The sequence below is a fragment of the Serpula lacrymans genome, assembly GCF_000218685.1.
Source record: "Serpula lacrymans var. lacrymans S7.9 unplaced genomic scaffold SERLAscaffold_10, whole genome shotgun sequence".
In the NCBI taxonomy this organism is placed as follows: Eukaryota; Fungi; Basidiomycota; class Agaricomycetes; order Boletales; family Serpulaceae; genus Serpula; species Serpula lacrymans.
In genome coordinates, this window is record NW_006763299.1 from 1291497 (window position 1) to 1307852 (window position 16356).

The window sequence follows — 16356 nt, forward strand, 5'->3', positions numbered from 1 at the left end:
ATGAGAAAGAACATGAAGGAAGGAATGTATGCTGACAAATCCTGCATAGGTAGTACAGGATAAGATTGTCAAAAAAGGAAAAGAAAGGGATAGAACAATGAATGCTGTGAGTAATGTCACAGGTTTGTACAGCCATAAAGTAAAGTCCAATAGCAAAAAGAGAGCAGGAAAATCATGATGTCATGGGAAGATGCAGTAAAAAAAAGGCAAGGCAAAACACTATCAGTATCAACACAGTTCCTTTATTGTCAGTTAGGCATTCTAAAAAATATGTGTCCATAAAAATGATTCAAAAATCAAAAATAATTGCACTGTAAATGAATGTTCTGCTGAAAAAAAAGAAACTGGAGCCACCAGTCCACCACCTAGTCCAAATCCGACAGTTCCATTGCCTTACCAATGGACTGGTTGTGTTGGACCACCTGATCAAACGAGGGAGGGAGAGGAGTAGTTCCAATTTGGAACAAGTGAGTCCCAGGCAGCGTGTGGTAGGTGTAGCTGTAGCGAAGACGATGGACAAAAGATAAGTGTACCCAAGTGAATGGGACAGCGATGAACATGGGTGACGCAAGGGGATGAACCTTCTCCAGCTCAAAAACTACCCACCCACGCTCCAACCAGGCAAGATGAGCGACCGATGTTTTGATAGTATATGATGGCAGATTGATGTCATGAAGATGGACCTGTTGCCCTATTTGGACCGGCCGCCGGGGCTTTGCTGATATCAGCAGTGGCACGTGGTAGTCAACGGATCGGCGACGGAAGCGGATAGGAAGTGGTGACATCAGAAATGGTGGGGGTGCAAATAAGATGAGGAGGAGGAGGGTGGAGGTGACAAACAAGTGGATTAGAATGGGGACCCAGAAACGACCGTCAGGTGAGAATAAAAAGGAGAGGAAGGGGCCCATGGTGGGGCTAGGCAAAGGAAGGGGAGTAAGGGAAACGACAAAAGCGAGGGCGCAATGCAATGTGTAGCCAGTGGCGACGCGAAAATTTGCCGAAATGCCGAAACGCGGAAAGTACCGGATGGAAAAGCAAAGGTGAGCGTGACTGGATTGCCTAATAGAGGTGGTGCTGATCAGCCACAAGTTCAAAAAGGGCAATATTAATTACTATTCCACGTGGCACTGTGCCTGTGTGGCGCAAAGGCGAGTCTTTTTGAATATTTGCTTCGTTATTGACACCTGTCCATGCTACCAATCAACTTTGGTGCATGACACCGGTCCAAATAGGGCAACAGGTCCATCTTCATGACATCAATCTGCCATCATATACTATCAAAACATCGGTCGCTCATCTTGCCTGGTTGGAGCGTGGGTGGGTAGTTTTTGAGCTGGAGAAGGTTCATCCCCTTGCGTCACCCATGTTCATCGCTGTCCCATTCACTTGGGTACACTTATCTTTTGTCCATCGTCTTCGCTACAGCTACACCTACCACACGCTGCCTGGGACTCACTTGTTCCAAATTGGAACTACTCCTCTCCCTCCCTCGTTTGATCAGGTGGTCCAACACAACCAGTCCATTGGTAAGGCAATGGAACTGTCGGATTTGGACTAGGTGGTGGACTGGTGGCTCCAGTTTCTTTTTTTTCAGCAGAACATTCATTTACAGTGCAATTATTTTTGATTTTTGAATCATTTTTATGGACACATATTTTTTAGAATGCCTAACTGACAATAAAGGAACTGTGTTGATACTGATAGTGTTTTGCCTTGCCTTTTTTTTACTGCATCTTCCCATGACATCATGATTTTCCTGCTCTCTTTTTGCTATTGGACTTTACTTTATGGCTGTACAAACCTGTGACATTACTCACAGCATTCATTGTTCTATCCCTTTCTTTTCCTTTTTTGACAATCTTATCCTGTACTACCTATGCAGGATTTGTCAGCATACATTCCTTCCTTCATGTTCTTTCTCATTCTTTTTGCACAGCTATACTGTGCATAGCCTACTTTTCTTTTACTATATAAACCCCTGTATTTTACCTTGTAAAAAAAAGAACTACAAGAACTCGATTCCAGACTTCTTCTCTAATCTTAAGTCCACTTCTTACTGCTACTTGTGATCCAGTGTGGTTACAACACTTCCCACTGCTACCACTCTTAATTGCTGTCATCGTCACTTCCCACTTTTGAAGTCATTGTTATCCCTTTCGATTAGAGTCCTTCTGAGCACTACAGTTTGTGCGTCAGGAGCCTGCTATCACTGGGAACCTCGTCACCTCGTCATCCTCACCGTTCTCAAACCTACCTTGTGCTACAATTAGCAAGGTAGTGCTCATCTATACTCGTCACTAAGCCCCTATCTTCTATAAATTCAACTATCCCTCCTCCTCAAAACCCACACTCATACACTTCTGGGTTTTACTTTGAAGGATCTTTATATGTACCACCCCACGAACAACCAGACCACTCCACTGTTCTAGGAGGCAAAGCCCATAAACAAGTTCCGTGGAATCTGGGAGGATTGTGTGTTAGTTTGTTTTGTGTGTGGTTTTCTAACTGCAGTTCTCATCATCGACACCGGCCGCCGGGGCTTTGATGATATCAGCAGTGGCACGTGGTAGTCGACGGATCGGCGACGGAAGTGGATAGGAAGTGGTGACATCAGAAATGGTGGGGGTGCAAATAAGATGAGGAGGAGGAGGGTGGAGGTGACGAAAAAGTGGATTAGAATGGGGATCCAGAAACGGCCATCAGGTGAGAATAAAAAGGAGAGGAAGGGGAGTAAGGGAAACAACAAAAGCGAGGGCGCAATGCAATGTGTAGCCAGTGGCGACGCAAAAATTTGCCAAAATGCCAAGTACCGAATGGAAAAGCAAAGGTGAGCGTGACTGGATTGCCTAATAGAGGTGGTGCTGATCAGCCACAAGTTCAAAAAAGGCAATATTAATTACTATTCCATGTGGCACTGTGCCTGTGTGGCGCAAAGGCGAGTCTTTTTGAATATTTGCTTTGTTATTGACACCTGTCCATGCTACCAATCAACTTTGGTGCATGACAACGTGCCCCCCTTCAAGTCTTTTCGGTCGTCCCAACTTTACCTGCAGTTGCAACCCACCGTAGGTTCTATCACACACATCTCCGTGGTTTATCACGCTATGACAAACCTGTTGATGATCATACCATACTGTGAGGCAACGATAAACTATAACAAAAACGAAACCTGTCTCCTTCTGCACTTGCAGGGAGTAAGGGGTCCGATGAGCTTGAGGTCGACAGACGCTAGTAAATATAGCGAGTAGAGGACTTTGAGAGGTAAGCTTCAAAGGTTCTTGTTGAGGAGTAAAGCGGGTAAATTCAGTAATAGAAAACTAAGGAGCCATACATGAATAGGTAGGGCTTTATATAGTGAACTGTTTGTTCCTCAGACCGAAAGGAGAATATACGAAAAGTGGTCTGAGGAATCAATCGACCAATAAGAAAAAGAGAGAACAACTATTGTACGACTTTTAACTTAATTAATCAGCAGGTGAGAGACTTGTACTAATAATAGAGGATTGTCACGCGTGTTCAGGAACCGTATCCTCATAATGAGGTACGATCCTGAATAAGGTGTTATTAGTATAACCAGGCTTTACTGAGGCTTGGAGCTGGTTGGCGAGATGCCTACTACCAGTCCCTACCCAGTGTGCTGGCTGGCTGGGAGCGATACCCAGTCTCTGATCTGTGATATAAAATGGTAGCGATGGTTAAGAAAGCCTGTGAGGGCTATGAGAAGTAAAACAGCAAATGATACCTCTAGCCCTAGAGCCAGAGGTGTAATGGGAAAAGTGTTCGAGAACCAAGACATAGCGAAGATAAGAAAATAATAAAATGGTCCTTACACATACACCGACGGTTGGAGATAGGCTTTGTCATGTGCGACACGCACCTTGATGCCCGGACATCCCACTTCAGGATGAGGACGGCCATCTCCATGTACAGCAGCATGACCCAGAAAGTAATCACCATTCAATTATCCACCATACCCAAGCAATGTTCCATGCCAGCCCCCGATCCAGAGCCCCAACTCATCTCAGAGGCAATCGGCTCTTTTTATGGGGATGACAGGTAGGACTTCCGGCGATGGAGGTCAACGTATTTGCTGGGCCACACTGATGGGAGCTGCCCCTACAATGTTCTACACCATTCCCATCATGGCTGACCTTCTTGAATCTATCGTGACCACCCAGTTTCCCCTGGGCCACCAGCACACCGTTGGTTCACTAATACCTCCCGCTCCGAACATCGCCCAGTATCTGATAGATGGAATGCAAATGCAGTTTTTGGAGAATCAGTGCATTGTTCTGCAATGTGTCGAAGCCTTCAAGCAATTTGTCCGAAACGAGCTCTGTCATCATGGTCATGCATCATGCAACAACTGACGTGGTGTTGGCTCACACGACATTGACACGATGCAGAAGTTGAATACATGCTGTATTGCCCATTTTGAAAACGAGAAGTCATCATCATCATCATCATCATCATCATCTAATTTTAATTGCATTAGCATCTACAGGTAGTACATTTGCATCTGTCTTTTGCAGTGTTTTACAAAAATTCAAAGTTATTCAAGACATGCGAGAGGGAATGAGTGAGTTATCAGTTAACTAAGAGGCATTGTCATTGTCATTGTTCTGGCTTCTGCCCATGGTGAGACCGGTGAGACTCCACTACGCATGCACATACTCCACCACCATAGGTTCTTCACCGACCTCACTGCTGTATTGATAAAAAGGCATTTTACAATGTCATACAACTTTGAAGTGTTGGAATTGTCAAGGTCAAAGCCTGGGCCTTGTTAGACAACATTGTGCAATTGAGTGTTGATATCCAAGGGCTGGTAGCTCAGTTGCTTAGAGCACCACCATATATAGGCAGGAGATCCTGGGTTCAATCCCCGGCTGGTCCAATTTGCTTTTCTGTACTCTCTGAGTCCACTGTGGATTATTACATAAAGGACTGGTTATAGCCGGGGTGGTCTAATGTTTCATAGGGAATGAGGTTTGGACGTTTGATAACAGTAGCACTAGGAAAAGAAAAAGAAAAAACCTTTTACTACTACATCGGTGGGTACCACAGGTTTTCGTCAGCTCTTGTTTGACAAAATCGGATAAACCCGGTCCCTGCTGAAGCAGCCATTGTTCTCCATGGAGCATAGCGACCACTCCATGGAGTCACCATTGTTCTCCTAGGAGTCATTATACTATAGCGAGTAGCACCTCCGACTATAAGTAGTAGGGGGTTTAGTATAGAAATACCTCAGTCATTTCTATAGCCTCTTGGGCAGTGGCTGAGGTATGTTACATTACATTTATTAGAGATCACCTTGAACTAACATCCATGGTAGTTTCACATAGGTAAATAATAAAGTCGTTTCTATAGCCTCTTGGGCAGCGGCTGAGTTTCACATAGTTTTGGTATTGTTCTCATTGCATTATCAGATCCAACAACGAGAAGACACCCTCGCTGATGTACATTGCCAGTGCTTGAAATCACCTCCAGCAACCTCGAAGGCAATCACGAGATTCTCATGCCCGGTTTACACCGTGGCGCTCTTACTACTTCATCAAGCACTGCATGCGTTTGTATTGGCTATGCCATTTGATGTATTATGTGTCGGCGGATCAGCAAAGGTGGACGAGTACTCTATTTTCATGTTGGTTTCCATTCCAGCGCTCTAATGTGGTTAAGTCATTCTAACGCTCTTGAGATAACTGGTATCAATTTGTGAGCTAACCATATTGAAACTTAATGTCCCCATCATCTATCGAGGTATATAAACCAGATGTTTTCGCAGTCCAACACTTATCATTCTCAAACACTACTACTACAGAGACATTTGCAATGCACTTCACCAAAGCTTTCCTCGCCCTTGTGCTTGTTGCAGCACCTGCTTTTGCCACCCTGCTGCTATTGTTGAAGACAGCATTGAAGCCAGAGCTCTTGAGGCCCGTGATGTCAGTGTTCTTCTTTGTCTCTGCATCCTTTGTAGACAGATAGCTAACCTTGCCTTCGATCTCACAGACCTATGTCACTTGCAACCCCAAAATGAACAACTTTCCCACCAAGTCTTTCAAAGTTGACGTGAACAACGCCCAGAGTCAGGCCAGAGTCACCGGCTTCGTATCCGGCAAAAGTGGCGACCCTCACAGGTACAACATGTGAGGCTATGAGAAGACTAATAAAGAATATTTCTCAGTCTTATAATCAAGAGACTGATATTAAATGATAATCTACCTAATAGAGAATATTTCTAAGAGTGTAAAGTGAGTATAGTGATAGAATGTGGACTGTAGAATAACCAGACATACCTCAGTCTTATAATCAAGAGACTGAGGTTTGTGTAATGTGGAATGCTACGAGTTTTGGAATAAGTGTGGGAATAATTTGAGCTTATGTAATGTGATGAAAAGTGGTCAATCAGAGAATAAAGGATAATGTATGGATGATGATGAAATAGAACATAGAATGTTAATATGCTATGAATAAAACAGCATCGCCCTCCGGGCACCCCTGGCACCGACAACGATATTGAAGTGGGCATGTGAGCTCGAATCAAAGTGACATGAATTGCATTGACAAGATTCAGTCGTCTGCTAAGCACTAACGTCACATGATCACCTGTGACTTTCTTGTATATATCTAATGGCACGCACAAAACCTTATTATTGTCTTAAGAAATTGCACAGAAAGTTTTGCAGCTTGATTCCGCCCATCTCTGTCCCAGCCTATTGTCAGAAATATGCGATGTGCAGTTGCCATTAAGAAAATGGAGTCGGACACAGTGTCACAACAAGCATGGATTTGAGTGGGTCACAGGTTGTCACAGATCACGTGGTGTGTGAGCCCTACCTTAAAGTGCAAGTATTGGCGTGCGAAACATACAGTCATAAAGAAATACTCGGTGCGAACAACTGGTGCCATTTCCAGTGTCGAATTGTGAATGTGAGACCTGGTAACCTACGGTACCAGGAATATGCCAACACAACAATGGCGATGGCATCGTCTGGGGCCTCAGCAACTGCGATAACCGCAAGAACCCGCTGTTTGAATACCCTGTCTTCTGGGTGGGTGCCAAGCAGAAGGAATGGCAGTATAATACCAAGACAAGTAGCCAGGAGAAGACTCCGATTCGGGTCGTGTACGCCAACCTGAGTGGCGGCGTCTACTACTGCGGTGTCATGACCCATAGCGAGGTGGACAGCAACTACCAGGGCAAGGCCTTCTTTGAGAAATGCAGTTAAGTGCAAGTTCAGGGCCTGTGACAAGGAATGGTGAGTATGAAGATAGTGATAGTGTGCTCATTTACTAAGACGCGTTTCCACAGAGTTGGGTGTTAGGGAGAGTCGGTTTTTGACAGTTTTTTTGACAAAGTCCTTCAAGCAGGCGAGGACACGCAGTACTTTGCAGCATTGGCCTGTAGTAGTGTAGATGTGTTCTGTGACAGAAATGGGCTCCCACTATCATTCAACTTCTGTGTCATTGGTGGTAGAATTAGTACTTAGAACTCATTATTTTCTTTCAACATCCCTTATGCAACCCCACCTTTCGTTTTGTATACAGGCTCTCCTTTTGTGCACTTTCGAGTGAATTATTAACTAGTATGTTTTCTGGTGAAATCGTGAATGGTACCGAAATAATGCTTGATTACATTCCCTTTCAATGTTCCAGCATGATGTCGGGAACTGATCGACTCACGATCGACGCCGCTGGGTTTTTTTAATAAAATCCACACCTAGCCTCGTTCTCATCCGTTCCTGTGAGGCACGCTCAGCCACATCTCTCAGACAACTCGAATGTCTGAACACGTACTCTATTCCTCACTCCACTTTCCCCAATCTCGTAGCACCCTCATTCAAACGGACTTACTATCAGATATCTCGGTGCAAATTTGCTCGACGAGGGTACAACCCAGTGCTGTTATCCCCATGTCGAATCTATCCCATGGCAACCTTCAGTTGGAAAGAGCGGTTTGCGCCAGGGAAAGCTGGGAAGACGTCGAAGGAGAGAATATGACCCTTTGCAAGCCTTGAAGACATTGGAGCTTGTGAGTAATGGAGGTATGTTGGTTGTATTGTAGATCATCTCCCAGCCATTCCTCACCTCGCATGGATGCTTGTAATTTTCCCAGATAATCACAACCAAGACCACACCGTGCTCAACTGTCCAATCAAACTTGTTTTCGCGAAGGCAGCTAAGAAGGTAATTGTAGAACAACAGAGAATTGTGGCCAGAGAAAAGCGGCCTGTTAGGCTGGACTGTACAGTGAGGTCATTCCGCATCTCGAGCGTTCAATTATTGATTGATTCGACGTAGCATCCTTGACATCTTGTCCACTTGCAGCTCCATCCTTGTCCTTTCATTACGCCTTCTTCCTCTCGCTTGCTGACACTTGTACAAGTCGAGAGCACGCTATCCCCATCAAAGAGGCAATTCATAGCGACCTCACCCACTGATCATCACATTCCAACGTCCTCAGCGTTGGTGTCTGCGCCAGATGCCAAACTCACCTCCGAGTCGCGCGAACAGGGTCCTCCGTCGCCCGTGGCTTCACACAAAGCTCTGACATCTTCAATCTTCAATCTCTAGACGTTTCAACGGGACGAGGTCCCTTTCCTTCACCAATGAGTACCATAGCATGAACACATTGCTGCCAACCACAACTCAGTCATCAGGAGGCGTCAAAACACCGCAAAGCGTCCCATCTCAGCCGACGAACGTCTGGATTTTTCTTGGATTTACACTTAGCACTTGGGACTGAAGCCTGTATATTCGAAATCTACACTTAATCAGTAGCAAGCATCTTTACAAACAACTAGGAAGTGCATCTACTCATTGATCTCACTATCAACCGTACCTCCTTGGAATTCGTGATGTTCGTCGATTTCGTCAAAGCCTCACGAGAAGACTGTAGGCCGAAGCCTCAACGTGTATCTAGCATCGAGCCCTTATAATCGATGCTTCAAGACACTCGAACAACTCTTGCGCACGGCAAGACACGTGGACGGGGTGGGCCTCATTCATGCACCAAGCGGGGCATTACTACCACCCTGCGTACACGTACGCACAACGCAGTCTAGCTGAATGGTTTCTAGTCGTGAAGATGAATACAAGACTACTTAAGAAACCGCTCGGACCCGAACCAAATGGCACCGCAGAAAAGGACTCCGAAACTTGGTCGAGCTCGCTGTGCCCCGCGGGCTCTCAGCCCATCGCAGCGCCCCCACAGCTCTTCTTACCCTCCACCGATCCCATACCCTCCTGTCCAAACCACTCAGTTCCTAAGAAATCAAACCACCACACCCCCCATGTCACTCAGCCGAGCCCAATCGTCGGACTCCTCAAAATCGAGGACCACTCGCAGCAATGCTGACGCCAGCACCCAAGCAAGTTCAACCTTTCAACAGACCAAAGATCGACCGTACAATGACGCCTTCACAGCTGCATCATACCTAGCAAAAAGAGACTCAATAGTGTCCGGTGAGGAGATCACGATCTCAACTCTATCTACTACACTCGGTCACATCGTACAGGGCCCAGGCATCCAATTACAGACTTCACAAGCCATCAGAGCTGTAGCGCTGATCCTAAAAGATCTCAATCAATCCAACACAATAAGACAACTAATCGACACCTTCACCACCAACATACAACCAATCGCCATACAAGCTGCGGTCAGCGAACTATCCCCCAGCATAGCCAAAGTCTTTGTGTCGGTCGAAAAACTCGAGACTACAGCTAAGTGCCCAGCTGACACTCCCTGTTCGCTCACCCCGCCTCCCACAGAACACGGGCTACAAATTACCATAGACTTCCCACACGCCAACACACAAACGGTCGAAAAGCTAACAGAAAATTTGACAAAGTTGGAATCACAAATCAAGGCCTCACTTCCTTCCTTTTCAAGTTCCAATGTTCAAACGCTCAGAACCGTAGTACTTCCGAACTCGCATGCTCGCACTGGCATCAAGGCAGGTACGACCTCTCCTCCAACTACATACGCACTGGTATCCGACCATCTCTTACAGTTATTATCCACGTTCGTCTCCCAATTCGGAGGTCATCGTTCGTATTCGGCGACAAACAACCGCGCCTCGACTCGCAGCAATTTCCAGTGAGGTCTGCTAGGGCTTAGGATCCGAATTTCACACATTTCTCTCGTAGCAAGCCTTTCAACTAACTCAGCCCAGCGCGCTCATCTACTTATTCACCCCTCCCGGGGGTCGGATGGAACTCTTGCTCGGAACATGCACCCTGAGAGCTCTGGCGATTCTAAGCCGCTGACCACAAATGGCGTGGCGCGTGCTAAATTCGACTGAAAGTCATAACGCGATAGTTTGCCATGGTGTCCCGAGTGCATCCCAGAGGCAGACCGTTGTCACCGTTCTCAAGCTAGTACCTCCCATTTCGGATATTGCCCAGAATCATCACCAATGGAACGCGGTCTTTCGAGAATCGGCGTATCTGATAATCTTGCAATGTTCGAATCCTTTAATCAATTTGTTCTGTAGCGAGTTCTTCAATCGTGCTCGTGCATCATGCAACTCACATTGTGTCGGCTCAAATGCAACCTCGCAGCTAATGTACTAAATTGGAGAAATAATGATCATCAAATCTAATTCGCATATACAAGGTAGCACAATATGTCTTTTGTGTTTACAAAATTTCAAAGCTATGGGGCAAAAAATGCGAGAGGGAATGAGCAAGTTATCTAAGAGTAAGAAGAGGAACGGTGTTATAGTTAGGAAAAGGAGTGGTGAGCTGCTGTACATTGCAAAAGTGGAACATCAGAATGAGAATCCTGTGTACCTAGTCTTAGGTCTCCCCCTCAATCGCTACCATGCGCTGACCCGCCAACTTAGCCACAAGCCGAGCTTCCGAATTGAATCTCTCATCCCCAGCGACAAACGCCAACTGGTCCTTCCACATCCCCCATCTCTCCATACTCCACATCGTCCTAGGACCATCCACCTTGTCCACCTTTTTGCATTGCTCGTACACGAACCGACCCTCGTCTGGCCATATAATCCACTGCGCCCCCGCAATCACATCTCCGCTCACTCGGTTCGGTCCGCCGATTTTGCGCTTCTCCAAGTCAGGATAGTTGTTGCTGGAGGGTAGAATGTCACCCAGGGCACAGAGAAAGCCACAGTCTATGAGGCCTGAGGTGGTAATGCGCGCGATGGCAGATTGCCAGTTGCGCCAGCGAAGCTGAGTTTCGCTCCCTGGAGTCTCGATGTCAGAATAGGGGTACGAATACTCTGTTTTGCCAAAAATAATGAAATTGGTCAGCATGGTTACCCACCGTCGACGAACAAAGAAAATACGCACCATATGCTTCCCTGCGGAACACTTCAGCCAAGGCCATCCAGTTTCCCCCAAATGGCCACAATGTAGTCATCTCATAATGATCATTGCGGTCTTCTGCAGGAACGCCTTCGGGGACTTGGTGCTCCGGCATCGCTCTCAGCGCCTCAAGAAACTGGATGATCCTGTCTTGTCCGGGATGATGCGGCGGAAAGGCCGAACACAGCTTGGCGATCGACGGAAAGACCAGCTCGATGTTGCCGCTGGGATTGGGCGCGATGGCGCGCATGCTAACGATACCCCGCTCTTCATCTTCAGACGTCAGGTTCCTTGGATCAGGCCGCTTCATGAGCTCTTTGAGTCGCGTGTTGGCTTCGTCGACGACCCAGGCGTCAAAGGCAGCAGCGGCCTCGGACGGTGTGACATTGCCATTCATCAATGCGAAGAGTCTTTTCTTGTAGAGCACGTCTTCTTCGTCATCGTCGTCTCTGAACAACTGCAGATCTAGGGGCTCATCCGAGTATTGCAAAGCCATTTGGATTTTTGTGCGTGCTGGTCGGTGTTTGGGATGCAGGATGCGGGAGACTTGTATACTTTGTGGACGCTCCCAAAGCCCCACTCTTTCTCAGAATATTGATGCCAAGCTGCACGTGAGCTTGGGCGGCAATCGTGTTCAACGAAAGCTTTCAAAAGACAATCACTTTCCTGTGCTAGCGGAGATTTCCCCATCAGAGTCTGTCAATGAAACCGTTTCAGCAAAGAGTGGAAGCCCCATGACACTTTGCCAGCATCGCCGTTCGTCGTTCTCGCTTCTTCTGCCTGGACCCATGGTGAGACTTCACCGCGAATCCACATGACTCCACCCCAGAGGTTCTCCACCGACATCATCGCTCTTTTGATGAAGAGGTCTTTACAACATCATACAACTAACTTCGGAGGACTGATTACGGCCAGTGGTCTAATGTTTCGTATGTAGCGGTAATGAGGTTTCATAACAGCAGTACCGTGACTACTCTAAGAAAAAGAAAGAACTTTCACCACTACATCGGTGGGTACCCCACAGGTTTTCATCAGCTCTCGTTCTCATTCCATATCAGATGCAACGACGAGAAGACACTCTCGCTGATGTACATTGATCAGCTCGAAACCACTCCCAGCGGCCTCGAAGCTTGACAATCACGAGATTCTCCAGCGTTGCCACCCGGTTTACACTGCAGCGCTCCTACTCCATCAAGCACTGCATGCATTTGTATTAGACCACGTTTGACATGTTATGCGTCGGCGGATCAGAGAAGGTGCACCACTACTCTATTGTGACGTTGGTTTCCATTCCAGCGCTCTAACGCGGTTGAGAAATTCTAACGCTCAACTCGGTTGATGAGATAAGTGGTATCACGAGCTAACAATGTTGCAACAATTCGTTCAATCTCTGCGTCCCTATCATTCGTCGAGGTATATAAACCAGATGTTTTCGCAGTCCAAAATTTATCATTCTCCAACACCACTCCTACAGAGACATTCAACATGCACTTCACCAAAGCTTTGCTCGCCCTTGCGCTCGTTGCAGCACCCGTCTTTGCAACTCCTACTGCTATCGTCAAAGACAGCGTCGAAGCCAGAGCCCCTCTAGAGGCTCGTGATGTCAGTGTTCTTCTTTGTCCCTGTGTCGTTTGTAGACAGGACTTTCAGGCAGACAGCTAACCTTACCTTCGATCTCACAGACCTATGTCACTTGCAACCCCAAAACGAACACCTCTCCCACCAAGTCTTTCAAAGTTGACGTCAACAACGCGCAGAGTCAGGCCAAAAGCGCCGGCTTCGTAGCCGGTAAAAGTGGAGACCCTCACGGGTACAACAGCGGCGATGGCATCAAGTGGGGTTCCAACAACTGCGACAACGGCAAGAACCCGCTGTTCGAGTACCCTGTCTTCTGGGTGGGTGCCAAGCAGAAGGAATGGCAGAAGGACACCAAGACTAGTGGTCAGGAAAAGACTCCGATTCGCGTCGTGTACGCCAACGTGAATGGCGGTATCTACTACTGCGGTGTCATGACCCATAGCGAGGTAGACAAAAATTACCAGGGCAAGGCGTTCTTCGAGAAATGCAGTTAAGTGCAGATCCACGGCCTGTGACATGGAATGGTGAGTATAAAGATAGTGATAGTGTGCTCACTTACCAAGACGCGTTTCCACAGAGCTGGGTGTTAGGAAGAGTCGGTTTTTGGCTGTTTTTTGGCGACAAAGTCCTTCAAGCAGGCGAGAACACACTGTACTTCGCAGCATCGGCCTGTATTAGTTTGGATGTGTTCTGTGACAAAAGTGGACTCCTACTATCATTCAACTTCTGCGTCATCGGGTAGAATCAGTACTCATTATTTCTTTTCATCATTCCATTTTATATATATACAAACTCTCGTTTACTGTGCTTTCGAGTAACGTATTAACTTATATTGCTGGTGAATCTTTAATTATACTTTGTCTCGAATACAGACAATGACCTATAGCCCAGGGGCCTATCCCGAAGTCGACTGTAGAAACGATTATTTGTTGCAAAACTAAGGATGGCCAACGTGGGGATCGAACCCAAGACCTTCGCGTATGACACAAGGCCAGCGATCAGACCACCATGCAAATGCATGGTGGTCTGATCCATTGTGCCTAGGTTATTAGCACGACGCTCTAACCAACTGAGCTAGTCGGCCATAGGCCGCTTTGTGATACCTAACTTTGCTTGACGCACAACACCGCTGAGTTGGCCACTTTGGTCACTTGTGTCGACCATGAGCGAACTTGAAATCTTTGAGCATCTACCTGTATGGTTTTTTTTATCGAGATGGGTTCATGCGATGAAGTAGAGAAAAGTGAGCTTGTATTCATATTTTCATTGGCATTTTAACATTAACACAGGTGCAGTTCACCACTGAGTAGAAGCACGAGTCTACCAGAGGGCCCATTTAAATTTATCCAGCGAATTGGTCCTACTGTCATCGCCCCGGGCCATTCTCTGGGAGCCATAGCCAGAAAGGATGAGGATGTTTTCAACACTGTACTACTTACCTTTCAGTGGCTCTAGCAGTGCTTGTCCTGCCACGGGGTCATACTTTACCTACCAGCCAGTAAAGCCATACAACACAGTCTAATTGAACAATGTACCGTGAACGTGAAGACAAGACCACGTATAACCCGCAAAGACGGTACCGTCTGTGTAATTCCCATGGTCAACTTGAAAGCCCTTGACACACTGACGTGCTTCTGGGTCATAAAGCTGTGTGGGCTGATATGACGGAGGACTCCAATTTTTAGCGGTGAGTATTTAGGTTTTTATTCACGTAAGTCAATGTACAAACGATTCGACCAGTAATTGGGACATAGTAATGATATATCAAATGTTCCATCCGGAGCGAGGTATGCAGGGACCTGCATGAGCGTGCGATAAGGACATATCAGAGTAGACTTAATTCCAAGGTATAGCAATGTGGAATTAGTGAGATGCTATGTTCAGCCTTCAAGCCTCAGTCTTGAGCGGATCCAGCAAAGCCTATTGTGGATTCACACTCAGCATCTTTGTGGTTCATTGCCACTGGTATCAGACTAATAGTAACAGACCCAAACCAAGATGCTCTCAAAAGATGTTCTCCGAAAGGTTAGTCTGAGTATGTTCTATGTTCAGCCATGAGTAGTAACCGAAACGTCATGATTACGCTGAAGATGACGAACACAATGGATATTCAATATTCAATATACGTATCGGCGCTGATGGTGTCCTAGGCTGTGTGCGTCAGCCCATCAATATGTACAGTTGTAGGGCCTTCAAATTTCAAACCGGAAAAGTAAAATATACTATTAATACCTATCAATACAATAAAAGTGATCCTAGTTGTGAACCTAAGCTTTATTGAGACAAATGTGCTACCATGCACGCTGCCACATGTTCATCATATGTCACATACTGTACGTTACCCTTCCCCCAGTCAGAGCCTAAGTTGAAAGCTTTCAAATAATCCTCCATTTCTAGAAAAACAACCTCGCCAGTCTTCAATTCAAGAATCAACCCACGAAGATTACTGCCCATTCTTGCCCAGAGACGCTCCACGGTCTCAGGAAAATAAAGCAAGTTTTTTCTTTTGTCTTCGAACCATGGAGACACCTGGCGCCATGGCTGAACCATAGTGTGGACTGGGGGAATAGTGTCGACGACGTGCATCGAAGTGTATGGTTCAGCTATATGCCCAATAACTGTATTTCCCGTATCGAACGATATCAGGATGCGTGCAGAATCCTTTGAAATGGACAATGATGTGATTTCCAGATTACCGTCAATTTCGTGTTTGCAAAGAATAGCACCAGTCAAGGCATCATAAAAAGTAACTTTCTGGTCATATGGAATGGAAGATGCGATGTATTTTCCATCCGGTGAGAAAGCGACAAGAGGCTCTCCGCGATAGGATCGGCCGAGCTGGGTTAGAAGTTTTTGGTGATTCTCGATATCCCAGAGTTCTGCACTGGTTCCTTTCGATAGTAACATTCGAGTGCCGTCGGGAGAGATGACTGCGAAAGTTTCGCCACGATCATTATCATCAACATTCATGCCATCGTAGACGCACAACTGATTCTCCATCAGTGCATCCCAGACCTTGAAGCCTCGTTTAGACGTTGATATCACCTGACCGCTGTTTGGATTCAAACATATATGACAACTTGAATCAAGATCAAGAGAATGCCTAGCTATAATTTGATTCTTCATTATATCCAGCATGAAGACCACTGTACTGTTATTGACCGAATTCTTCTCTTGCGCACAGTACAAGAGACGCTTTGCATCTGGTGATATTTCGATGGATGTGATTGAAATACTCTCTAGATTTTTATGCTGACAGATAGTGGACCCTGGTACCAGTGTGTCCCAGACCCATATACCCTTGGCAACAACACAAGCCAGCATTGAACCGTCTGCCGATAACACTGGCAAGGTAAGAGGTTTACCGCGTAATCTGGCAAAAACATAGCTTGAGCTGTTTGTTAAGTCGTAGAGGGTGAGAGTATATTCTTTGTGAGCATTTGC

General features: G+C 46.3%; 4 protein-coding genes across 4 annotated transcripts; 1 reads left to right on the forward strand and 3 right to left on the reverse strand.

Annotated features, from left to right (window-relative positions):
* Nucleotides 1–4442: 4442 nt before the first annotated feature.
* Nucleotides 4443–11912, reverse strand: SERLADRAFT_473348 (uncharacterized protein; the record flags this gene model as incomplete). Its single annotated transcript, XM_007320953.1, is given in 7 exon segments — nucleotides 4443–4460; nucleotides 4480–4512; nucleotides 10456–10466; nucleotides 10641–10671; nucleotides 10693–10709; nucleotides 10726–11249; nucleotides 11320–11912. 2 exon segments carry the CDS (start codon nucleotides 11828–11830, stop codon nucleotides 10804–10806), a joined length of 957 nt encoding a protein of 318 aa, XP_007321015.1.
* Nucleotides 11913–12788: 876 nt separating this feature from the next.
* On the forward strand, nucleotides 12789–13833 carry SERLADRAFT_473356 (uncharacterized protein; the record flags this gene model as incomplete). Its single annotated transcript, XM_007320954.1, has 3 exons — nucleotides 12789–12919; nucleotides 13003–13436; nucleotides 13490–13833. 2 exons carry the CDS (start codon nucleotides 12820–12822, stop codon nucleotides 13404–13406), a joined length of 504 nt encoding a protein of 167 aa, XP_007321016.1.
* Nucleotides 13834–15171: 1338 nt separating this feature from the next.
* On the reverse strand, nucleotides 15172–15908 carry SERLADRAFT_473364 (uncharacterized protein; the record flags this gene model as incomplete). The annotated part of the gene is made up of 2 exons (XM_007320955.1): nucleotides 15172–15272; nucleotides 15316–15908. The coding sequence occupies 2 exons, from the start codon at nucleotides 15880–15882 to the stop codon at nucleotides 15237–15239; spliced, it is 603 nt and encodes a 200-aa protein (XP_007321017.1).
* SERLADRAFT_395775 (uncharacterized protein) lies at nucleotides 15905–16236 on the reverse strand (the record flags this gene model as incomplete). The annotated part of the gene is made up of 1 exon (XM_007320956.1): nucleotides 15905–16236. A coding segment is annotated over one exon (332 nt), but the record flags the coding sequence as incomplete, so codon positions are not given.
* Nucleotides 16237–16356: the final 120 nt, after the last annotated feature.